This window comes from Dendrobium catenatum, unplaced genomic scaffold, assembly GCF_001605985.2.
Source record: "Dendrobium catenatum unplaced genomic scaffold, ASM160598v2 fragScaff_scaffold_699, whole genome shotgun sequence".
NCBI classification, from domain to species: domain Eukaryota; kingdom Viridiplantae; phylum Streptophyta; class Magnoliopsida; order Asparagales; family Orchidaceae; genus Dendrobium; species Dendrobium catenatum.
In genome coordinates, this window is record NW_021319161.1 from 134,867 (window position 1) to 162,502 (window position 27,636).

At 33.7% G+C, this 27,636-nt stretch overlaps 1 protein-coding gene across 1 annotated transcript; it reads right to left on the reverse strand.

Annotated features, from left to right (window-relative positions):
- Nucleotides 1–220: 220 nt before the first annotated feature.
- On the reverse strand, nt 221–15,068 carry LOC110113534 (pentatricopeptide repeat-containing protein At1g62350). Its single transcript, XM_020846167.2, has 2 exons — nt 14,666–15,068; nt 221–758 (listed from the first exon to the last, which is right to left on the reverse strand). Exons 1-2 carry the CDS (start codon nt 15,044–15,046, stop codon nt 366–368), a joined length of 774 nt encoding a protein of 257 aa, XP_020701826.1. The 5' UTR covers nt 15,047–15,068; the 3' UTR covers nt 221–365.
- Nucleotides 15,069–27,636: the final 12,568 nt, after the last annotated feature.

Here is a 27,636-nt window from a genome sequence, read left to right on the forward strand (position 1 = left end):
GCGTTAAATCTTAAAATAGTCGTAATATTAATTTGGATAGTTTCTTTGAACGAAAATTGATGAAAGGAAGCTTTCATGAGGGCATTTAAATTTTGTAGAATCAATTTCAATAACGTATGATAGCATTAACTAATGGTATGACTCCAAAAAGCCTAAAATTTTTTTCATAGAAAATTTTTCTTCCGCCAATTTGCATTCAAAGAAACAGCAAAGGTGACAATAATTTTGAATTAGCGAGTTGAAAACTAAGGCTTCGTTTGAGACTGACTTATTTATTCTTTTTTAAAACGAAATTTTAGTACAAAAATTTTATATGAAAAAAGATATCGCCAGCTAAATTCCACGATAAAAACTAGCAAATCTCCTTAACCTTCTTCGTAGTCGAAATCTTCATGTGGATCATAAATAATCATATTTGGAAACAGCTCCAAAAAGTCAGCTTTTACTTTCTCTCTGAGATCAGGGAATGGTATGAGACCTTTCAAAATGACCCTGAATGGTAGAGATAGAGGTGGGTCAGGAGAGCTTCTCATTTCATCATAAAATTCCATAGCAAGTGAAGGTAAACCCCCGTCTGTGAAGGCTCTCACAATGTCTCCATATGTATGCTGATCAAATCGCACAGCTTCAGTCCTTAGATCAGCCCAAACATGTCGAGTCTCTTCCTCTCTTTTGTTCCTCGCAAGCATTATAAGCATGTCTCTATAGAAGAACATGTCAGGGTGATACCAGATTTCTTTCCTAGCAACTTCATATATCTGTAAGAAAAAGTATTCAGTGCATAGTGTTCTAATATAAAATAAAATAAATTTACAACATATGGACTTTTTGGATATCAAAGAGAAAATTATTGTTAGGATTGTGATGATCATACAAATAGATTTGCAATAAAAAACACAATGAAATCATATGTTATGAAAATATATCATATAGTTATATACTCTTTTGTCAATTTGATTATTCTAATATTTGTGGATTATTTTTTTAATGTGTTTTTTATTATATTTATGAATGGCCTATATTTTTCTTTCTAAGGGCACTATCATGTATTTGTGTTAGAGAAAATATGATTGTAATTCTCCACAATCAACACATACTGAAATATGAAGTGGCCGTAACATGACATAAACATCAATTATGCATTTTCATGCATGAATTTTCTTTCCTGTTTCATGTCATTTTTTGTTTTTGATGATTGAATTAGGTTTCGCATATTTCTCAACAGTTGAAGCATGTAAAATTAATTCATAATTTCATTAACATCCTTCCAGTCCTAGTACCCTAGCGTCTTGATCCATGCTCTATTTAGGTCCCTCAACTATAAAAAATTTTCAACTTATATTCCTTAGATAATTAAAAATCTGACACTCAGCAGCTTATCACAACAGTTATAGAAGACTCAAAATTGTTCTAAAAAGATGCACTTAATATGAAGTGAGGTCCTTAGAAGAGTACTCGATAACAATCATCCGCATGGCCACGTACATTGCAATAACAGTGGTCCACATAAATAGCATGAAATAAAACATCTCGTCAAAATTTGTTGGCACAACTATTAAATTGTGGAGCTTAATTTTTGCTATACGAAAAAATAAAGTATGCAGACAAAGTCGTGGGCAACTTTTGTGACAAATCACTGTGGGAGTTGTTTCATTGTAGGTGTGTCGGGATTTCACTGTATTTTTCAACTAACCTTTTTTTTTTTTAATTAAAAAAGAGGGAATCTTTATATTGTGCCTTGAGAATTTAGAGCTGTGAATCGAAAACTTCATCATGTTGAAACCTACAATGGGGACGAAATGACATAGCCATCAATAGTGTGGACTTATATAAATTTCTTAATATGTTTTATGCGTTAATCTACCAGAATGACAAAAGTTCGCTCAGGTGCTAGCTGCCATATCACACCGCACATAGCTATCCTATTCAGACCATTATGCCGCAACACAGAATCCATTATTGGCTCTCATGCACGGATGGAAGACAGACTCGATTAGTTAAAAACAAATGGCATCACTTGAGAAGTTGACTTATCTAACATGAAAAAAGATTCTTTGGGCAACATGTTAACTGATGTTATGTTTAGTTATGGAAAGCAGACAATTTCTGCGCCTAATCGGCTAAATTTTAATCACTTCTTAAAAGCTAACCAAAACAAGTAGAAAAAATAGATATTTTACAAATATTAATGGGCCATTGACATAAAGGTAATGGAATAAATTATCATAAGAATCCTGCCACCAAAATCCATGTCTTTTAAGTTGCCAAATTTTAATCACTTCAAGTGAGGATGTCGGTAAGTTAGAGGAACTTCCTGGTTCATCCAAATTATCTCTTTAACCAACTAACAACATAACTCTGCCTAAGGCTTATCTCTTCATTTATCACATTTAGCTTGTCCTCGCTTGGTAAGGTTCTCCTAGAGAAATGCTTAAACCAAATAGCCCTATGAAATGCTATTTCATTGGATATAGAATCAATGATTTTGGCTATAAATTTTGGGATTGTCAATATCATAATCATGAAAATCATATTTTATACTACATGAAATGATCATTAAAATATAATTTTAACAAAGCCAAAATGTAGGCCATCAGCTGTATATAGGTTGATCTAGAGGAGATTAAAGTTATGTGCAAAAAATGGGACATCTGACCTTTGAGAATGCTGAGACATAGCTAAAGTTAAGGATGCTTACAATATAATCTCAAGGAATGTTTAACCCTACTTCAAGATATTCTCCTTCTTTACATTATTTTTTGCCTAAGTGTTTTGAAGAAACAAAGAGGATTAAAAACTATTAAATAGGAGCTGCTAATGAAAAAGAAAATTAGCTCTTAATATAATAAATAACACTTTGGAAATCAACTTGACTACGAAAGGATACAAAAGCATTGCAAAAGAAACAAATAGTCAAGATCAATGAAAAATAAAAGACAAAATAAGGGATAAAATAATCGCAATAATGAGACTTTTTCTACTACAGTTACATTAACTACTATAGGACTAGTATAAAGCATAATAGTAAGAAGTCAAGAAGCTTTTCATGTCAATAGTTCATAGAGTAGCATACAGCATGTTATTTACATAGAAAAGTGTAATAAAAGTATAAAACAAAATGGTGCACTCTGTATGCACTTTAACGCATAAAACAAATTGCGTCTGTTATTTTATTAATATGTTATTCAAGTTCATTTTAAATTTTTAAAAGTTGGTTTATTTATTTTTTTTTCTACTTTTAGAAGATATTAGGATTTCATAAGCCACCCATGTGTCATGCCCCACTCATGTTTCTGAAAGGATCCAATTCTCGACATTTCAAGGTTATGTGAACCTTCTCAATGATACCTCAATGACACTTGTGCATTCTCTTCTATAGCTCCATGAAGTTTCTTCCACTATTGTATGCTTTTTTTTTAATGTTTAATTCTGTTTGCTCTAATTTGATTAATTGCTAGCAATATTATCTTATCATCCAATTGCTTTGAATTTGTTTGATTATTATTGTTTATATTGTTCAATTTGCAGAACTAACATCTTATTGTAAGCCACATCACTACATTCATTAATTAGAAGAAAATCAATCAATATCAAATTTAGGCCAAACTTCTTAAAAAAGAGTCACCATAAAAATAGTCATCAATTAACCTTCATGTATGTTAAAGAAACATTATAACATTGATAATGATTTGTTGTATTAGGAAATTCTCTCATAAATGATTGACTTATAAATAATGTATTCATTTGTTATGCTATTTTTAAAATAGTATGCATCATGTTGTGCATGCATGATGGCTTTACAAGACATTTGCAATATCATGTGCTTTTCGTGATTGATAACTATATTAATGGGCATTTACATGGTATAACTTGAAGGCTTGGAAAATAAAGCTTTATTTGCAAGTTAAGTAAATGTTTATATAGGTTAAAGTTGGTTCCTTGTCAGTGATTGTAGAAATTCAATTGGTCCATGCATCAAAATTGTTTCACCAAAGGCCATGCAAATCATGGTTAAAATATTAAAAGAGTTGGTAAGAGCTGTACAATGTCCTTTTATATATAAAATGAATGTTGATTGTGTAGGAAAATATCAATTAGACCAATAATTGAAGTAATAATTATCTAAGGAGTTTAACATGAAGGAATTGAGAGGAAGAAAAAAAAATCTTGGGACAGAATTGCTAATGACTAAAATATGGTTAATTTTTGAGACTATCTAAGGCTTATTATTATTAAGAAAGACATATAAGAAGATTTAATATTTCAAAAATAAAATCAGTAAGTGCACTCTTAGATTATCACTTTAATCTCTCAAAGAAACAATCATCATAAAGTTATAGCAAGATAAAGCATATGATCAAAATTTCTCCAAGAAGTTTTGGTGCGCATAAGACCTAATATAGGTTATAGTTGAGCAATATGCAGGATTATAATGAATCTATAAAAGCAAACACTACAGGAAAATTATCAATTACCGGCAGTTAAACCGGCCGTGTAATCGCCGGTTTTAATAATAAATCGCCGGACATTCCTGCGGTAAAATGACCGCCGGATATGCCGCCGGTTTTTTGTTTGGGCGTCGCATATTATGGGCGGTTTAGCCGCCGGTGTTAAGTGATATTTTCCCGGTGGTTCAAACCGCTGGAAAAACGCCGGAAATTGACCTAAAATTGGTCATTCGGCCCTTCCTCCTTATTTCTTCACGTTCTGTTTTTCATCTAGACGCTGCTCTCTCCCTTGCTTCCGACTTTGTCCACAGGACTCCGGCCGCCGACACCCTCACTCTGCCCGCACGCCCTCACTCCAGCCTGTGAACGCCCCGGCCCGAAGGTGATATCCGTGCTTTTACTTTTTTTTTCTTTAGTCATGGATGTTTTCACTGGACATTTGCAAGAGGATATGTATGCAAGAGCTATTACTTATGTTCAAACATTAGATGGTTTGAACAAGTATTTTCTATTTCAATTTGATTACATCAAGGATCAACCTTAAGCACATATCTTTTTACTTTAATCATAAAGAGAATAATGAGGACCTACATATGATATTTATTGATTAGATAAAGCATATGATAAAGTTCCAAGAGAAGTGCTATGGAGAGTTCTAGAAAAGAAAAATTATTAATAATTATTATATTCAAGTCATTAAGGATATGTATGCAAGAGCTATTACTTGTGTTCAAACACTAGATAATTTGACCAAGTATTTCCCTATTTCAGTTTGATTACATCAAGGATCAACCTTAAGCCCATATCTTTTTTACTTTAATCATAGATGTTCTTAATAGACATTTACAAGAGGATTTATCTTGGTGTATGCTTTTTCTGATGATATTCTTCTTGTTGGTAAGACTAGAGAAGATGTTCAAGGTAAACTTGAATTATGGATGTTTACCTTAGATTGTAAAGGTTCTCGCAAGAGGGGATTATGAATTTGGGTGATAAAGTCATTAATAAGAGTATACGTTTTACATATATTTGATATCTTGTTCAGAGTGAAGATGAAATATATGGGGATATTATGAACAAAAAGTCACCTTAGATGGTTTGGTCGCTTAAAACGACGGCCTTTCGATGACCGGTTATGAAAGTAGAAGTATTAGATTTGACCTATTTTAAGAAAGGTAGAGGTAGACCTAAAAAGACTTGTTTAGAAAATATTAAAAAAAATATTTCTTTCTTAGATTTAAATGAGAATTAAGACTGCATATTTTCTAATAATTGATTTCACAATTATGTAGGGAACGTTTGCTTTAACATCTAAATGATTATCCAAAAAGAGAGACATTGGATGTATAATAGATTATTACAGGATTGAAGAGGATTAACAGATGAATTTATGCAAGGGGTTGAGACTTTTATTCAAGTTGCAGCTCAACTACCTTCGTTTTAAGTTCGATGAAATGTTTAGATATTCATGTTCGAAACACAAAAATAAAGCATTCTTCAAGCCCGATAATGTAAAGGTTGATTTAAATCATGGGGGATTTGTTCTAGACTACTGATTTGAACCTCACATGGTGAGTATGAGCCATACAGAGATACTCATGCCGGTCTAACCACAGGTTTTGAAACAGTTGATGAAGATCAAATGAGTAGATCATTTGAATAACTTGTTTTTTATGTAGCAAGTACTAATTTAAAGGCTAGTGTAGAAGAGCCACCAAACAAAAAAATCAAAATATTATTTGAGTTACTACATGCAGCTCAAAAACTAATTTGAAATGGTTGCAAAACTCATTCAGCATTATAGATTGCTGTGATGATGCTAAGTATGAAAATTGAATATAATATTCATCGTGATTATTTCAATGACTTCATTGGTCTTCTCAAGGAAACAAATTCAGCGGACAATTTCATCCCCACAGATTTGTATCGAACAAAAAAATTAGTATCTAAATTGGGTCTCACTGCTAAAAAAAATGATTGTTGTATAAATAGATGTATGTTATAATACAAGGATGATGCAACAGAAGTTTATTGTCGCACCTGCAATGCACCTAGGTTTAAACCAAACTCGAAAAAACAACGTTGTAAAAAAAAAGATGTTTCATATTCCCATTTATTTTATTTAGCGATCATTCAAGACTTCAATAGCTCTACACATCAACGAGTTCAGCATGTCATATGAGATGACATAAGAAAAAATTAGCAAACAGTGGTGTTCTTTCTCATCCATCAGATGTTGAAGTATGAAAACATTATAATCGAATGCATGCTTCATTTGCTGTTGAGTCATGCTTCATTTGCTACTATTATTGGCTAGTTATACTAACACCATATAACCTTCCACAAGAGATATGTATAACTACCCCGTACATGTTTTTAACACTTATAATACGATGATCATATAATCCAAAAGCAAAAATTGATATTTTTTGTAATCACTAATTAATGATCTCAAGTTCTTATGAGAAGAAGGTATCCTCACATATGACATCTCAACCAAACAAATTTTTTTTCTTAAAGCTGCATTACTTTGGACCATTGATGATTTTTCATCTTATGGTATATTGTCTGGTTGGAGCACAGTAGAAAAATTAGCTTGTCATTACTGCATGCATAATACTAAATCTTTCACACTAAAACATGGAAGAAAAAATATTTGTTTGATTATCATCGTATGTTCTTACTTGTTGATCATCCGTTTAGGAGAAAAAAAGAAGCATTCGTTAAAAACAGAGTTGAGAGATCACATCCTCCACCCAGCTTAAGTGGTAATGATGTACTACACAGACTTTCTGACTTTTCATCAATTATTAATTTTCCAACATTATCAGAATATAAATTTCCAGGATATGGTGTTCAACATAATTAGATTAAAAAAATATTTTTTGGACATTACAATATTGAAAAACAAATTTAATAAGGCATAATCTTGATGTTATGCACATTAAGAAGAATTTTCTAGATAATATTTTTAATATAATTATGGATGTTAAATGTAAAAGCAAGGATAACGTCAAAGCTGTACTTGATATTAAAGAGTTCTGCCGACGAAAAAATCAAGAGTTAGTAACAACAAACGACAGTAAAATAATGAAGCCCAAAACACCTTACACTTTCACGTTAGAGCAAAAAGGATGAATATGCCAGTGGTTTAAAGGTTTAAAAATGTCTGATGGCTATGGATCAAACTTAAGCCGATGTATAGACCTTAAATTTGTAAGATTATTTGGACTAAAAAGACATAATTATCACATAATTATGGAAGTTCTCCTTCTGATCACAATATGTCGGTTACCAAATTACATATTGAATCTATTGACAGAGCTTAGCATTTTCTTCACAAACCTATGTTCATCTAAATTAAGCGAAGATGTTTTACAAAGGAGCGAGGAGAAAATATCAATCATCTTATGTAAGTTAGAAAAAAAATTTCCTCCGGAATTCTTTGATTTTATAGAACATCTTACAGTCCATCTACCTTATGAAGCTAGAGTTAGTGGACCTATACAATATTATTTGATATACCCTTTCGAGAAGTGAAACGTGTTTTTAATATGTTATATTAAATATTTTTAATGGTAACTGATAATTGTAATCATTTAACAGATATTTGAACAAGTTGAAAAAATTATTATTTTTTTCTTTTTTTCTTGTTTTTATCAAGTTGAAAAAATTTGTTAAGAATAAAATATGACTAGATGATCGATATGTGAAGCATATTTGTCTCAAGAAACCACTCACTTTTGTAAATACTAAAATCTTATTTGAATGATTTGTCACCAGGTATTTCGTAAGCAATTTGCTCTCAACAGATACTACAAATGTTAAACAACTTGTTGTAAATGAATTTCTCAGCTTTGTTTAGATCTTACGTGAGCCCTTAAATTTCAAATTTTTTCTTGATTTATGTCTTATTTAATAATATAATTCCTAACATTTAAAAATTTTCTTAGGTACATAACTCTAGTATCAAAGGTTTTGATAAAGGTCTGCAAGCACTAGCATTGGGCTCAATGCAAAAAGTAAATACCTGACCAATATATAGTTAATGGGTTCAGATTTTATTCCAAGTCGTGGAGTGAAGAAAGAAAAACTAAAAATTATAGAGTTTATGTTAGTGAGAATACTCATGAAGAAGATGAGTGTGATTATTACGGTATTCTGAATGAGGTTCTTGAGCTGGAGTACCTAGGAGAATATGAGAACTTTGTATGTTTGTTCAACTACCAATGGTATGATCAAGTACATAATAGATGTATAATAGTTTATCCTGCATATGATTTAGTAGAAATAAAACATAATAGAAGATACGAAAAGTTTGATCCATTTGTGTTAGCAAGTCAAACTGTTCAAGTTTATTTCAACAAATATCTCAGTGATCGTAGAGATAAACAAGATTGGCTAGCTGTCATTAAAATAAAAATACAGGGAATAATTAATTAACAACACGTCATAGCAACTGCACATCAAAAAGATGAGATATCAAATTGTAGGTCTATTGAAATTGATGAGATGTCAACTACAACGCATAATATTGAAATGCAGTTAGAGGATGTGAATAGTTCGACAAGCTCATCAACTGAGAACGAGAAAGAAAGTGAAGATACCTTAGAGAGCAATGAAAATATTTATAATTTTGAATAATTCTTGTAATTTAAAGGTCTAAATTTATTGTAAACAGGTCTTAATAAATGTACTACTTGAATTGTAATTTTTTTAAGTCAAGTTAGTAAACAAATCTTGGTTAATTATCTCTTATTAAATCATGTTTGTATGTTAATCAATATATATTTTGTGATTCTTCATGTTTGTTACAACTAATTATTCTATATTCTATTTTTTTTCTACTTATGCAAATATTTCATAATTGTTACAATTTAATTTTTTTTATATGTTACAATGATTTACTAATTGCTTCTTTTACTGCAGATGGCTTCAAGTGACGATCCTCCTCATAGATCTTTCACTTTAGAGTTTTCTCTTAAGAAACATTTGAGCGATTAACTAAGCAGACCTAGAGATGGTGATGAAGGTGAGGGGAAGAGATCAGTTCCACCAGTGATACCATCACCACCACCTAGGATTTAGCAACAGACCCCCACTGAGCAGGATCAAGGATAGTCAAATCCACCTGTGGTTAGAGTACCACCACCCTTTCATGGGTACTTCCCTTCTATGTCGACGAGTCCTCGATTTTCCTCTACATATCAGACACATGCAGCTCCATTCTATTCATATTATCCCCACCAACATCACAAACTGCATCCACCATCCCTTACCCTTCTTACCCCCACCCCTATTATTACCCACATCCTGTGCAGTCAGAACACGGTGGACCATCTACACATGTAGAGATTGGTGTTGGGGATCCTGCAGCTGTAGAAAATAAGCGTGTATACATTGAGCCTGGGGGTGATACATAAGTTCAATTTATTTTGTAAAGTTATCGTAATTTGATCTATTATATGTTCTTAATAAAAATTTTAACATGCAACTTCAATCGCTCAAGGCCATTTACCCACAAAATTCAGGACACTATACAGAACAAATATGATGCTTCTTACTTATCATGGAAGAATATCCTAAAAGAAGTTAGGGATATATGGTTTAGAGAATTTCAGGTATATTTATTTAACATTACTTAAATTTTTTTCTTTCATTTGTATTAATATTACTTATTATGCCTATGTTTTATAGAAAGATTTTAGATGGTTGCCTAAGCATGGCACGAGGATCAGAATAAATTTTAAGATGAGAGGATCGACTCATCTTAGGGACATGTTCATGGACATTAGAAAGTCCGGGGAGTGTCTAGTATGGATTGTCGAGGGAGTATGGGTAGATTTGAGTAGAGCTTTGGCGAGCCCTGAGTTCACCAAATTGAGATAGCAAAATAATCAAAATAGAGCATCTAATTATGGGGATTTAGGAAGCTCTCTTCATATTGGTGGATCAGTGCCTCATACTGAACATAGATGACGACTGGTAAAAGCTTTTAATTAGTTTAATGAATATATGTATATTATTTTAACTATATCTTATATTTGCAGAAAGAATTTCTTGGTTGGGAGCCTACACTACTGGAATTACATACGAGAATTCACCAACATCAAGATGATCATGAGTGGGTTGATGAGAAGACGAAAAAAGCTCATGTGATATAATTTTTTTAGTAATATAATAAAATAAATATAAATTTATTTTATGAATTTATTTTCGTAAGATAATTTTATAGAAGTTTGGGAAAGTCATCAGTCTACTGGTGAGGGATCATCTTCAGGATCGACCTAGAATTCTGAGTATCAGACGTGGTCAGATGTTGTTGGAGGAAGGCAGAGGGGGAGGGTTTATGACTTAGGTTTGCAGGAATATACTTATAAGGGCAGTTCATCTACGTCAGCATTTTATGATGTTAGTGAAACTGTTAGCTAGAGGGTTTATGCCCTGACAAGAGAGATAGATGATATGAGAAAAATTCAAAATGAGATGCAGGCGGAGCAAGAGCCGACACCTAAATCCTATGATACACGGACACGGACACGGCGACACGGACACGACACGACACGGACACGGGACGATTTTTTTTTTGAAAATATAGGACACGGGTACGGCGCGGACACGGTAATACATTTTTTTATATAGTGTATATATATTAATGTAATATCATATTAAAAATGACAAACAATATTAAATGAATGACATGATAACTTGTCTAGCTTATAATATAAAATATTTAATACAAAATATCTAGTACAACCACAAAAATATAAGCAAATAATCACTTACTACAACATCAAGCATTCAAGCTTTAACTATTAGGATTAGCTTTAGAGGTTTGTTTTTGGCCTTCAATATCATCATCATTGAATATCGCTACTTTCAACTCTAGTTCAACAAGAGAAAGATTTGTAATTGTGCAAAAAGAGAGGAGATGAAAATACCTTCACTGCCAAAGAGAAATGAAAATGAAAATATTCGATGAATTGGTATTAAATGCAAACGTTGATTAGGTGTTGTGAATATGAAATAAGAACTTTAGTTTAAATCTCGTAAAATATAATAAATTATATTTTAAAAATAAATTATATTTTAAAAAAATTATAAAATATTTAAGATACGCGTGTCGGACATGCGTGTCCAATTTATTTTTAATATTTTTTTAATCGGACACGTTTTCGGTGTGTCCGACACATGTCGGAGGAGTGTCGGACAAGTGTCGTGTCGGACACGGTGTCAGACACTGCACGCCTCTTTGAGGAGAAGTGTCGGTGCATCATAACCTAAATCATAGGGCAGTGAGGACACGGAGGATGATTAGTGTTGTTATTTGTTTAATAAACTTTTTGGTGTATTTTAAACATATGACTGTGGATTTCATATATTATGTTTGATTGTAGAATATATACATTTTTCTTTGTTTAAAGAATTGTTTCTGCTTATTATTGATTGTTTAAATATAATTTATTGAATGTGTTTTGTTATTTCATATGCAATGTTATGTTGATTTTGGATTCCATTTATGTGAATTGAGTATAGTGGTGTGTTGCTCTTAAAATTTCTATTTTATATATGTTTTGAATTCTTTGCAGTTATTGTGAAAATTGGTTTAAATAAAGGGAGGGTTGTCAATCTTTTTTTGAAAATGCTACAGTTTCTAGCGGTTAACCAGCAATTTAGTCGCCAGTAACTTTGATATCGGATGGGTTACAAATGTCGTCGGTGTTTTAATCTAGCCGTCGGTCGGCGGTCAACCAACGGCTTAGTCGTCGATTAATCTGGCAGTTTAATACGGTCGGTATGCCACCGTTAATTAAACAACGATCGTCAGTGTTTTGACCGCCAGAATTTACTGGATGTTATAGCCGCCGGAAGGCCGTCAGAACACTCAGCCGCTAGAAAATGATAGCCACAATTCCTTTCCTACGCAGTTTATACCGGCGGATCGTGAATTGCTGGAAAACCGCCAGTAACTTTTAAAACCACCGAAAAAGCCATATAAACTGCTGGAAAGTGCCACCGATAAGTGGTGATTTTCCTGTAGTGAAAGTAACAACAACAATAACATTAACACTTTATCCCACTATATGGGGTCGGTACATGAATCATTTCTCTCCATTGTGTCTTGTTAAGAGTCAAATTCTCATTTATATCAAATAATAAAAAGGTCATTTCTAATATTTTCTAATCAAATATTTTTAGGTCTACCTCGACCACTCTTAACATAGACCAAATCTAATACATCAACTCTTCTAATTGGGTCATCAGAAGGCCAATGTTTTATGTGACCAAACCATCTAAGGTGATTCTCTCTAATCTTATCTGCCACTGGAGCTACTCCAACTTTTCCACGTATATGCTTGTTTCGCATTCTATTTCTAAGAGTAAAGCCACTCATCCACCTTAGCATCCAGATCTCTACAACACTTAACTTAATTGTATGTTTCTCTTTTAATGGCCAACATTTTGCACCATAAAGCATTGCAACTCTCACCATAATCTTATAGAATTTTCCCTTAAGTTTGAGGAGTACTTTTTTCTATCACACAATAGACCCGATGCATTCCTCCTCTTGAACCATCCAACTTGAATTCTAATAATAATATCTCCATCTATTTCACCATTACTCTTGACAATAGACCCAAGATATTTAAAACATATACTCTTATTAATGACTTGATCGCTCAAAGTCATAATGTCTCCATTAGATCTATTACTACTAAAATTATACTATGTATTCTGTTTTATATCTACTCAAATAAAAACCTTTAGACTTTAAGGTTGACCTCAATAATTCAAGTTTACCTTCAACTCCCTATCTATTCCTATCAACTAGAAGAATATCATCAGCAAAAAGCATACACTAGTGTACATCCTCCTACAAATGTCTAGTAAGAACATCTATGAACAAAGCAAAAAGATATGATCCTTGATGTAATCCATCTAAAATAGGAGAATAGTTGGTCCAACCTCCATGTGTTTGAACACAAGTAACAATTTCTGCATACATATCCTTAAGGACTTGAATATAATCATTATTAATTAAGAGGAGGTTAAATCTATTATGCTTCACTTAAAAAGAACTGTAAGTATCTCATCATATTTTAAAAGGTGCGATATGAAACTCTAAGGCTTTCACGATGTGATCTCAATATGCATCCCATTTATCCGTTGTGTGGTTATGTTATCAATTTTGTAGTAGCATAGTTATAGAAGATATTGATGTTCCTGATCACAGAAGTAAAATATTTTGCAATGTCTAAGAATGACAAGGAAATGTTTGGCAAAAGAAATTCTTAAAGGAGTTGAGAAAAAAAAAAAGAAAGAGTTCTCTTTTTTATGATAATACTCTCAAGGGAAAAGAATGTCCAACTTAAATAACCTTTCATTCGCTGTATATTGGAAAAGGGTTGGTTAAAGGTTAAGAAAAATTAAAGGATCTACCAAAGAAAATCACCACGAAGAAATTAATACTTTGCAAAGCCTAATATTATTTCTTACAGGAAAAGGCATCATTCCTTGACATCATCAAACCCATACTATAATCCTGATCAAGTCTTACAAATGTGATTATCTACAACGCTTTATGAAGTAACTATCTGCCATCACCAAATACCTTGCCATAAGAATGTCCAACCCTTAAGGAACTGTTTAGCTTAAAGTAGGATTTAATAAATCTTGTAAATCCAGATATCATAAATCTTGGATGTGTTAAATCCTGAATATGATTTGACATGATAGATGTCAAATCTGATTAAATCCTGATAAAGTATTTGATATATATTTTGAAGATTCATGATTTAAATGAAGGAGATTAACAGGCTCAATGAGAGTTCAAATGTCATAAATCCTGCTTCCCCAAGATTTACTAAATCCAGGATTTAAGCTAAAATGAGATGAAAACAAGATTTAGGAAGGAGATAGTGTGACTCAAAAAACTATTTGGCAAGATTTAGTCAAGGCTGTAACTAACGAAGATCACAAAAAACTAAACATTGTAATCTTCTCATTGGTATAAGGATACTAATTTATGTTACTACGAGTGATGGTCCCAAATAAAGCTTATAAGGCTTCATTTTCTTGTCGAACTCGTATCTGCTTCCACCAACCAAAAAGGTTTCCCTTGTGCTTTAGATTTCAAACAATCTCAGCAATTCATTAAGAATCAATGCAACTAATGACGAGAAAAGTTGTCCTGGTCAATGGAATTTGGAAATTACCTTCATGGATAGGGAAATGTTGTCCTGGCGCTGGAGCTCTGAAAGCACCGCAAGGAGATCAGTCCTGAGAAGCCGAGAAACGTGCGTCCTCATAAAGTGGTCCAGTCGAGGGCCGGATCCCAGTCGCTTGAGCTGGTGGATAACAAAAAGACCTTCTTTCCCCATCTCCTTTTTCCTCCTCCATATAGAAAGGCTAGGGCTTGACGAGGATGGCGAATGGAATGAGCATTGACGAAGGACCGAACCTCCACCGAGAAGTCCGACGCTAGCATCTCGCCGCCGAAAGTTGGAGGGAGTCAAGCGATCGCCTTCGAGCGCGAGCGCCAACGCGGCCCCTGTTGCGGCTCGGCGTTTCAGTATACTCAGGGCGAAGTGAAGCATCACGAGGAGAACAAAAAAAAAAGGTGGGATTTAAAACAAATCGCTTCAAATATATAAATTTATATATATTACATTTTAAACATCTATTCATTTATTTAATATCTAAAATTCTAATTTATAAAACTTTCTAATGCATCAATTCCACCACTCCATTTCCTCTCCTTTAATCGACATGGCACTCCTCCATGTGAACTCAAATTTCTCTTTCTTCTTTTGCACTCTTCTTTTGTGAGCATCAAGCCCGTTCTATAAAATTATTATTATTTGTACTTCTGAGTAAATTAAAATCAAATTCACACACACATTTGATATATAAGCTTCGAACCAAAGAATTCTTGGTTGGTAGCCAAAGCTCTAAACTAATAAATCAAAGCAAGTTGTGTACTACAAAGTAAACTCATTCCTCATATATCTCTCTCACGAGCCTAAACAAAAACATCTTGAACCTTATGGGTAGGACATTCAAGTTAATTTACACCGAAGTATTTTAGTTGAAACTCAATTTAAATTGGAGTTTTATGTCACACACTTACAATATACTATTATTTACCAAGGGATAAGCATACTCTTCTTTATCAAGGGGAGTTATCATTATTACTTGTATTATGTTCTTATATATTGTAAGCTACCAACCCTGATTTCAATATCCAATTTTTATTTCATATGTTGTAGTAGATTTATTATTTTTCATGGTGTGTTTTATTTATTTTGATGAATATATATATTTTTTTAGGATTGATATATCATAAAAATTTAATCATTATCGGGCACGAATCTTAAAGCAAAATTAAGTTGGAAACTTCCAAAATTAAAATAGGGACTGTTGACCTCTCTTTTGCTCAAGCTCTAGGTCAAAAGAGTTGACTTGGTCAAACTGACCAAGCCAAGCCCTAAGACCACCTTCCTTGGGTTCCATGGGTCAGACCAAGTTCATTGAGCTCAGACCCATGTCTTGGGCCAACCAAGTTGACTAAGTCAACTTAGGTTGACTCGTTGAGCACTAATGGGTCAATTCAAGCTCTATTCAATTTCAAACCCTATCCTTAGCTCAAACCCTTGCCTCCTTTGACCTAATTGACTAAGTTGACCAAGTCAAGCTTTGACTTGGTCAACTCAAGTCTCATTAGATCAATTTGATCTTTTTAGGTCAATTTAAATTGTTTAAATATATTTAAAAGCCTTCCTAATCATCCCTTAGCCAAAACCGGCTAAGGGGGATTAATTCCCTCCTAATGAGCCTTAGGAGAGATCTAGACCCTTAATCATAGGTCGAGACCTATAAATAGGAAAATTAGGGTTTAGCTAAGGGGACGTTTTGCTCTTACTCTCTCTCTAAACACCCTCAGCCCCTAAGATTTGGTTTGAGAGCTCCCACAACCTTCCTCCACCCTTTCCAAGTCGAATCCCGCCGGTCAAGGCCGCTGCCGGTGAGATCTCCCCCGAACCAAGACTTAAAGGATTCCAAAACTTTCTTTAAATGATCCAAGGCTTTTCGAGCAATGATTTCTTTTACAAATAAGAGCGTGGATAGTCTACAAGTGCAACAAGCCCATATACGGTCCAAACTGTCCATTAAATTAAGGTGAATCTCTAACCCTAGCTAGAAGCATATATATCTAATTAACTTTTTTTGTAAAGCGTGTTTTAGGCCGTAAAAATGATACCCCGTGAATGCTCTTCATCTCTAGTACCTCTGTTTAAAATTTTATGGAATTCTATCGTGTGGATCGAGAGAACGAACCAATTATCTCTTTAGGGTTTCGGTTCAATGAGAGCTCGATCCATGCATTCAGATCGTTGATCTTGCAATCAACGGCCCTAATTGAGTCATCCCACTGTGTCTCCGAACCGCACGAGCTCTGTAGCCATCCTGATCTCCGTCCGCTCAGATCAAAGTCGTTCAATCTAAATAACAGAGGATAAAATGGTTGCCGAGAATGCTGACTCACTTAAGTGGAAAAGCATGTGGACACGCGCATTAAAGGCTAATGATTGCCAGCTGCGCAATCATTGGCATTTAATGCACCGCTGCCGGTCATCATTATCGCAGTTTGCGCCTGTGAACCAGAGGCTGCCAGGTGTCATCCTGATGGGTCTTGCCGTCATTTTTTTATTTGAATTAATTTAAATAGTATTTTAATTATTTTAATATAGGTTTTAATTAAATAATAATTATAAATTATTTTATAAATTAAAATATTGGTATTATATTAAAATACCCCCTTTAATTACAAAATTATCTGTATTGAATTATTTTAAAATTTCAGAGACTTTAATATTTATTTTAAGTTGATTTAATGTTTTTTTAATTACTTATTATTTTAAATTATTTTAAAACCCTTTAATTACATTGAACTTTAATAATTCACCATAATTTCAATTTAAATCTGATTTTTATGTATAATACCTAATATTTTTCAAAAAAAATATGTATTTTCATTTAAAAATATTTTTAGTTACAAATACTTAATTTTTCTATTGTATTTCTATATTATTTAATTAGTTAATTATTTAAATATTATTTAATAATTAATATATTAATTATTTTAAAATTATAAAATTATTTTCAAAATCTTTTTGAAACTCCCTTAGGTGGTCAGTGGATCTCCCCAATACTTACTAATTATAAATTGATTTATTTTTAATTATCTTTTTTTATAATTTATATGTATTTTAAAATTACTTTAAAACCACATATAATCTTAAATCCCCAATTTTTGGATATCCACTCTTGAAATATTAAGCATCGATCTTGAACATGAATAACATTCATGGGAGAGAGGATTAGTGGGTGGTTGAGTCCCAATCATTCACTAATCCCTTGATAAGCATGCTGTAATTTCTCTTTACTCATCTTTTGCATGCGTAGGATACACGAACACATAGTTTAGGCCCTCATAGATCTTAGGATTGGTGTGTTTACTATTTTTATGTATTTACCATCATGTTATCTTAAGGGTTAGTCTCTAGACTTGATTTAAAACCCATTCAACATAGTGACACTCTAAGGATAATAATTAACGACCCGTCTAGTAAACTTAAAAAAAATTTATGAGCTAGAGTATAGTCCCGATTGTCATAAAATTTCAAAAACTTAAACTTAGTCACATATTAAACCTCACAGAATTTTCTGGTAATTTTTAGGACCCTTTAGACCCCTTAATTAGCATACCCTAAATTACCCGTTAATTAGGCCCTCATAACTTTAAAAAAATCTAATAAATCCATTTCAACTCAGAAAAATACCCATAATACCTCAAACTCTTTAGAATTCAACCCTTGGTCTTAGGTAATTAAGTTCTTTTAATTAGATTTTAATCTAAATCTTAATTTAACTTTAATTAGAAATTACCTTTTTGCCCTAATTAAATAATTAAAAATTATTTAAAATTTAAATTTTCCCCAAACACTTAGGAACACATTCTTAAGTCATTTTTTATCTTTGAGGGTGATTCCAATTAGTTTGGAGTTGATTTGGATCAAAACTCTTAAAACACCCCTAATTAAATAATTTTATAATTGCTGAAAACTTCTAAAGTTCATAATTTTGCCTGAAAATTTCTAAATCCAACAAACTTAAAGCCTAACTACTCATTGTAAGCCCTAATATTTAAATAAAATGATAGAACTCCCAAACCTAGCCTATTTTCTATAATAATATTTTGGACCCCCTTAGCCTAGTGTATAGGAGGACCGTGGTCCCTCTAAAATTCACTAAGGCAACATAAACTTCAAAGATTAATATCCTAAGTATTAAAATGGATCAATAATTTAAAATTGAACCCCAATTCATTAATATTTAAACTTTAAATAAAGTTCCATTTTAAGACCTTCAACAAATTTGAATTTTAGACAACTTGAACTAACTACTTGACATAGGAACTATCCAAAGCCACACAAGCTTATTACACACACATAGAATTATCTACTAGAACACCACTTCTAGCCTAGGATTAGGGCTGGTGTTTTATTTCTTTCTACTTATGTGATGTGATGTGATCTGTGTGACACGAGTGATTGGTTGGTTTTGCTTCGCTCTATTGTGCTTGTTTATTATGATATTTATTTTGTTATTGTACTTTGTTCATTATGTGATGTATATGTTAGACTGCCCATAGGCTAGGATTGCTTTTATACTAACTCAATCTTATACGGGTGGCTACACTCATGTATCGCTAATAAAGGGGGCCAAAATCATTAAAGCTTTAATACTAATAATATTTTCTACAGATGCTCCAGAGACTGCTTAGCCCCCTTAAAATTAAAAGAGTGTGGTCATGCATGTTTGCTTTTCTGCACATATATAAACTACTTGGATGTGATATATAAATTGCTTAAAAATTTTATTAGGATAACCATACATAAGTTTGAGTCTAGATTTTTTATTTTTAAAATATAATTTGATGTAATTATTATTGAGTTGTGAAAATCTTTAAAAGTCCAGTACTTCAAACACTTGGTACTAAAAGATAATAAGAAAGGCCCTTTATCGGGAATTTTTTAGTCATTTGGATACCCTTCCGAAGGACGAACCATTAGGAGCCCAAAGGAGACGATCTGAAGGGAGATGATCCAGAGAAGAATGATCCACTCAAAGATGGAGACTTGAAGATGAAATGCCCAACTTTTAAGACTTACATCATTCATTAGGATTAGAATCCAGGTTTTTGTCGATGGGGCCTAACCACCATTATTTTTCTACAAACCTTGGGTTATACTTATACGACACTTATCATGGACTTTCTTACTTTACTATGTTGGTTATTTATATTGGTGTGTTTATTTTTTGTGCACATTATAAATTATCTGCTTTTCTTAGGTTTTTTTCTTGCATGTGTATGGCCTATTTTTGCTAGGTTCTTTAGGATAAAATTAATTTTCTACTCGCAATTAATATTTAAATTTTTAATAATTAAATAACTTTGAAATCTAACGACCTAGTGAATAGCTGGAATCGTCGAGGTCGCATGCATATTAATGCATCTCTCTTTCTCCTTGCTATAAGATACTTTCACGCATGCGGGTAGAGTTCAGATAATATGACCTATGAGGATGAGGTACCGAACTTGGGGAAGCTTAGTCTTTAAAAAAATATATTTTTATATAAGCATATTTTTTTAATTATAAGCATTCATGATTTGGACCTCTTAATTAGCATGCATTGTATTAGAAATTAATTAAACTAAAACTTTAATTGCATTAGCTCTAGAAGTATTCACCACACATAAGTCCATGATCAATTAGGAAACTCTCTAGACATTGGCCTACTTCCAAAATACTCAAACTACATACCTATCTTTCATAAAGATTAGACAGCATGGATTTTAAGCACCTAGGTAGTTAGTTGTCATTCCTTTTCAAGAAGGATATAAGCCTAACTTGCATTAGTTAGGTCACGGATATTAGTGTTAGATAGAATATTAATCCCACCTTAGATCTAGGATTCGAAGCTACTACATCGGGTATTTCGTAGTATGCCTAAATAATGTGTAAGTTCCATTTCTTCAAGGACCATAAATTCTGTTTATCCTCGTCATATGAATGACGCCACTTCCATCTTTTTCCTATGTATGCATTAAGTGCATGATTCCTTTTCTCTAACCTCTTCTCACTGCCTTAGTCCCTCTAAATGTTAGTGTGAATCATGGATGTTGGCTAAGCCACTTGAGCTTTTCTTTCCCTTTGAGTATGATTTGCTAGTCTCCTCCTTTGTGTCAATCCCTTATCTAGGAAGAATAATGTTGAATCCTTCATCGAGAGTTTTCTCAAGCCCTATGCTCAATATATAATTAACCACGGGGGCTTGTGGCCATGGGAAATGGAACTCCTCCGAGCTAATGTATCAGGTGGGGAAAACCTGTTATTTTGATTATGTCGTATATATTACTACCCATCGGGGTGTGCTGGCCAGAGCCGCTATCCTCAATGGTTAGTCGTATGTAAGATCTAATCTGCCCTTCTATTATCCCATTTACGATGAGTGCGGAGGCCTGCGATCGTCTCTATCCCTCGGGGTGGAGAGATCGTACACCCTATGCACTTTGTAGCCGGCAGTGTCCTTTCGAAAGTCCACATGGATCATATGAACTTTGATTTATGCAAACTTATAGTCAAGCTTGTTGACCTTAATTCTATTAAACCATAGGTCCAAGGGGTTGAACTGGTCAAATTGTCCAGGCCAGACCCTAAGACCTCTCCCACTCAGTTCCTTGGGTTAATTGAGTTTGCTAAGCCCATACCCAAGTCGTGGTTTAACTTGGTTGACCAGGTCACCTAGGGTTGACCCAAATTGACCCAAACTCCTTTTAATTGATTTATCTAATTTAAACCTTCTAGGATCAATCTCTCACCTCCCCTGGGTCCCATGGGTCAGACCAAGTCTCTTGAGCTCAGACCCATGCCTTGGGTCAACCTAGTTGACCCGCTCAACCTAGTTTGACCCATTAGACCCTTTTAAGTCCAAATCAATTTCAAATCAATTCAACCCTTATCTTGGACTCAAACCTTCACCCTATTTTTGACCTATTTGATTGGGTTGACCAAGTCAAACCTTGACTAGGTCAACCCAAGTCTTAAATAGGTCAATTTGACCTATTTAAGCCCAATTAAGGCCTATTTAATGCCCTAATTGATTCCCTTTGAATCTAAATTCAAAACCATGCCTAGGGCATCAGGTTTTCCCTCTTAATAGGCTTTAGATCGGATCTAAGCCGTTGGTTTTCAACCCTAAGCCTTTAAATATGCATTTTAAGGTTTGACCAAGGATCTTTGGCCAATCTCTCTCTCTCTCTCTCTAGGCGCTCTAAAACTAAGAACTCTCGTGTGTGAGCTCCTAGAGGCTTCTCCCACTTCCCTCCACCCAAACCCACAGTTAAAACCTTGCCGGCAATGAGAATTCCGGCTAATCGAAGCCACAAACAGCCCTAGGCAATTTTCTGACGATCCAGAGCTCATTTGATTGTGGTTTCAACTAGAGAAACGTACGAGAATAATCTACAAGCTCAACTGTGCCAAAGATTTGAATATCCAACGGTTAAAATTCCTTAACCCTTAGAATAGATCACATCACTTAGGTTAAATAGCTTTTTGAAAGATGATTTTAAGCCAAACTAGGTATACCCCATGACTTTTGTCATGAGTAAAGCATACGTTTAAAACTTCATACAATTCCATCCACCCGATCGAGAGAATGAGAGCTTTTTTGCTTTAGGGATTCAGATTGGTCGGATATCCATTGCTGGTGTTTTGGACTGTTGATCTTGCCAATCAACGGTCCAAATCTGGTTTAACCACAGATCTGTTCAACCCTTCTACCGATCCCGCGTTCCCTCAACCTGTCCGGTGCGATCTTACCCCTTGATTTGAAAACGCACTGGATCAGATAGTTTTCGGCGTCCGCTGGCATAGCAAGTGAAGCCGCGTCTGCGGTTACAATCGTGCCGCAATGATTACGGCAATCATTACCGGCGACGCAATCATCGTGCTGCCATGCAATGATTGGCCGCAGCTCCGGGATCCAATCCCATTGTGCCACTTGGCCACTCAGCCGCTCTTGTCGGATTTAAATAAGTTTTTTTTTTAAGTTATTTAAAATATTATGTATTTTATTATTATTATTATTATTATTATTATTATTATTATTATTATTATTATTATTATTATTATTATTATTATTATTATTATTATTATTATTATTATTATTATTATTATTATTATTATTATTATTATTATTATTATTATTATTATTATTATTATTATTATTATTATTATTATTATTATTATTATTATTATTATTATTATTATTATACCATATTATTTTGAAATCTTTTTGAATCTTCTCTTGGGTGGCCAGTGGATCCCTCATACACATATGAACTAAATTATTTTTAATTATATTAATTTTAAATCTATATACTTATATATTTAATATATAGATATTTTAACCTATTTTAAAATTATATATTATTAAATTACTTTAATTTTGGGAGATCTACTTCAATGAAATTTTAAATATAGGCTTTACCAATGAATAGCATTTATGGGAGAGTGGATTAGAGAATGATTGAGACCCAATCATTCGCTAATCAAATTGTTAATCATACTTAGTCTTTTCTTTTATCGTATCTTGCATGTGTAAGATGCACGAGCACCTAGTTTAGACTCTCCTAGATCTAAGAACATGGTGTATTTATTATTTTTTATGTACCCCCTACATTGTTACCCCAAGGGTTAGCTCAAAATTATATTTAAACATACTCAACATAGTGACACCCTAAGGACAATAATTAAAGACCCGTCTAGCAAACTTAGAAAAATTTTAGGAGCTAGGGTAGATCATTGATTGATATGAAAACTTAAACATTTAAACCTAGTGATATCTTGAATATCCTAGAATTTTTAAGAAATTTTTAGGGCTCTTTAGACCCCTTAATTAACTAACCCTAATTTACCCGTTAATTAGGGCCCAATAACTTCAGAAAATTCTAATAAATCCATTTCAACTTAGAAAATTACCAACAATAGCTTGAACTATTCAGAATTCAATGCTTAACCTTATATAATTAGGGCTTCTTAGTTTGACCTTAATCTGATCCTTAATTATAACTTTAATCAAAATTACTTTTTTGCCCTTTTTAGATAATTAAAATTTATTAAAATTCCAAATATTTCCCAAACACTTGGGAACACCCTCTTTGGTCATTTTTAACCTTTGAAGGTGATTACAATCAGTTTGGAGCTGATTTGGATCAAAATAATAAAATCACTCATAATTAAGCAGTTTTAATAATTCCCTTAATTGCCCAAATCTTTGAAAATTTATAGCTTTGCCTAGAAAACCTCAAATCCAGCAAAATCAAAGCCTAACTACTACCCTTGAGGCCTATTATTTACCTAAAATGTTAAGAACTCCAGACCTAGCCTATTTCCTATAATGACCTTTTAGGCCCCCTCAACCTAGCACCTTTGAGGACCCAGGACTTCCAAAATTAGCTAATATATTTTAAACTTTAATTACCACTGCCCTAAGCATTAAAATGAATTAACATACTATATTAACTAAAATAGAACCTAATTCATTATTATTTAAACTTTAATTAAAATTTCTTTTTATGGCCTCCAATGAATTCTAACATTAGGCAACTTGAACTAATCATCATACATAGGACCTATCCGAAACCACACAAGCCTTACACACACAGAATTGTTTGCTAGGGCACCATTTCTAGACTTAGGCTAGGCCAGTGTTTTACTTTCCTACTGTGTGCTAGGTTATCCGAGGTTTTACTATATGTTATGAGAAATTGATTGGTATGTTTGCTTGCTTTTACTACATCCTATGAATTGATGTGATGGGTGATAGATTACCCATAGGTTAGGAATGATATTTTTATACTAATAATGTTTTCTGCATGTGGCTATGCTCATGTAATGCTAAATAAAAGAGGGGAGATTTAAAAAAAAAATACTAATAATATCTTGTGCAGGTGCTTCAAAATTTGCTCAGTCCCCCTAAATAAATGAGGGCTAAAAATTATTAATAATAAATTCTACAGGTGCTCCAGAGACTGCTTACCCCTCAAAATAATTAAGAGCATGTCCAAGTGTAGCTGGCATGAATTACTTTTATTTCCATATAAATTGCTTGGGATGATATATTAAATGATTAGAATTTTTATTAGAATGACCTTAGAGGAGAGCCTAAAATTTATTTATTTTCATTAATATAAATTATTTGTAATAATTGGTAAGAGTTGTGAAAGTGTTTAGGAGTTGGGATATCTTTATCCAACTCGAATTCCAAAAGAAGAAGGCATCCTCAAAGGGGAGAGTCTTTTTCTATTTGGAAAATCAAGTTTGGATGGCTTTTAGATATTCAAAGAGAAAAGGCAATACCCTTCTAAGGGGGGTTGTCTCTTCGTTTAGATATTCAAGCCACAATGAAAGGAGTCCAAGGAGGCAAGATCCAAGGAGTCCAAGGAGGAGAGATCCAAGGAGTCCAAGGAGGAGAAATCTAAGAAGAGAAGACTGAAGAGTTGAATACCTAATATCCCCACTCAAAGTCATTTGTGTCAGTTTTAGGCTTAGAAATCCAGGTTGTTGGCAGTGGTACCCAGCCACTTTATTTTTTATAGATTCTAGGTGATTTCAGCAGTTCCTTAGGCCGTTAAGGGCATTTAGCCTATCGACAATTATTAATTAGTTTGATTATTTTGATGTGTTTTATTTATGAATGATTACCTCTATGATTGTGTGTTTTTCTTAGTTTATTAGCGACTTACATGTCATTCTTTTTAGCTTGGATTTTATTAGGCTCTTTACGGACTAAAAATTTCTTCTACTCATAACTAAAATTTAACATTTAAGAATTAAATAATATAAAAATCTAACGGCCTAGGGAACTGCCAAAATCATCTAGGGTCGCATGCATATTATTGCATCTCTCTTTCTGCTTCTATGAGACACTTCCCTGCCTGCAGGTAGAGTCTGGATAATCTGGCCTATGAGAATGAGGTGCGGACCTGGGGAAGTTTAGTCTCCTTTTAGAAATTATTTTTATATAAAATTATTTTTAAAGTCTAAAGCATACTTGATTCAGACCTTCAACCAGCATACATTTCATTAGTGACTAATTAAATAAAAATTTTAATTGCATTAGCTCTATCAGCATTCACCGAATATAAGTGCAAGGACAATTTGGAAATTCTCTAGATGTCGGCATTAACTTCCAAAAACTAATAGGTGGTATGCTAGCTCCCCAATCCAGATCGAGGTAAGTCCACATTTTACACTACATTAGTTAGGACACATGTTTTAATGTTATGTATAGAACACTAAACTAAATTTAGATTTAGGATTCAAGGATATTATATTCAGTCTTATCGTATGCTTAAATAGTGGGTAAGTTCTTTATTCTTCAGGGACTTTAAATCCTACTTATCTGTGTCATATAGATGACATCACATCTATCTTTCTCTCACGCATGTGTGGAGTGCTTGATTTTCTTTTCTCCAGTTTCTTCTCGTTATCTTAGTCCCTCCGGATGTCAGCATGAGCCGTGTATGTTGACTAAGCCCTTTAAACCATTTCTTTCTATTTGAATAGGACTTCCTAGTCTTAGCCCTATGTGCCAATCCCATTTATGGAAAGGATAATATAGAATCCTTAATTGAGAGTCTTTTTGGGCTCTGGTCTGAGATGTAATTGACCACGGGGGCTTGCGTATGTGGGAAACTAAATTCCACTATCTAATAAACCCTACTTCGAGCTGATGTATCAGGTGGGGGAAACCTGTTATTTTGATCAAGTCGTGTATATTACTACCCATCGGGGTGCGCTGGCAAGAGCCGCTATCCTTAATGGTTAGTCGTATGGACGATCTAATCTTTCCTTCCATAGGCCCATTTATGAGGAGTGTGGAGGCCCGTGATTATCTTTATCCCTCGAGGTAGGTGTGGTCTTATACATCTCTATAATCCTATAGTCATAGTGGTATCCTTTCAGAGGTCCACACACTACAGGAAAAATGCCCAAAACCGACGTTCAAACCGGCGGTTTTAGGACCGCCGATAGTACCGGCGGCACCACCGGCGGTTTGGCCGTCGGATTTTAACGACGGCTGCACCGGTGATTTTGCAATTGTAAGCCGCCAGTAAGGACGGCGGTCCCTAAACTGATGGTAAACCGCCGGATGTCAACAAGAACCGGCGGTTTACCGGCGGTTTAGACCGCCGTTGATAAGTTACTTTTTACCGGCGGTCAAAACTGCCGGTTTAAGCCCTAATACACTGAGCCCCGCGTCTGGTATTTCATTTTAACTCTTTCCTTCTCTCTCTCGGTCGCTCGCTCTCCCGTTGATCGCTCTTTCCTAGGATCGCCTCCGCTCGTCCGACCACCGACAAACCATCTCCTCCGGCCGCCGCCCCCAATCCGACGCCGCCGACGACATTTTTCTGCCCCAAATCCGACCGCCGCTCCCAATCGGAATCGACTCCGCTCGTCCGACCCCAAACAGTCCGATTTCTAGTTTAAGGTAAAAATACTTCTTCTCTTTGCATGTGCCTTTGATAATTTCAAGGGTGCCTTTTATTTGTTCAGATAATGTAGTTATCTTTTTATTCTTAAGATCTTTGCTCTCCTCTTTCAAATATATACTCTCAAATCATCAAATATCCACATGATTAGCACTACTCACCCTAAGCCTCATAATCACATCAAAAATTCATTTGTAGCTATTGACCATAGCAAGCAATATTAGGACTTAGTTTTATTCCCTACTACTTGACATCTCATGAACTTGTCCAAATCTTACAATCTACTTTAGATCAATAGTCCACATAATAAGCTAACTCTTTTCAAGCATTTCCAGCCATTCACACTATCAAAAATCCAATCCCTATGTTGATCTTCTAAATAAATGGAAATAGTTATTAGTTTAGTTATTGATCTTCTAAGCCTCATTATCTTTTTAATTTTTATATTAATTAATGAAAATTAGAATTTTAAAAAATTATTATTATGATTTAATGCTTATGAAAAAGTTATTGTATCATTTAATTTTAAAAAAAGTAACTTAAATTAGTTGATATTTT

Coding starts and splice junctions, on each gene's coding strand:
- LOC110113534 (XM_020846167.2), bottom strand. CDS start 15,046: ATGCTTCACTTCGCCCTGAGTATACTGAAACGCCGAGCCGCAACAGGG. Junction 759..14,665: donor ACATTTCCCTATCCATGAAG/GTAATTTCCAAA, acceptor TTTTTCTTACAG/ATATATGAAGTTGCTAGGAA.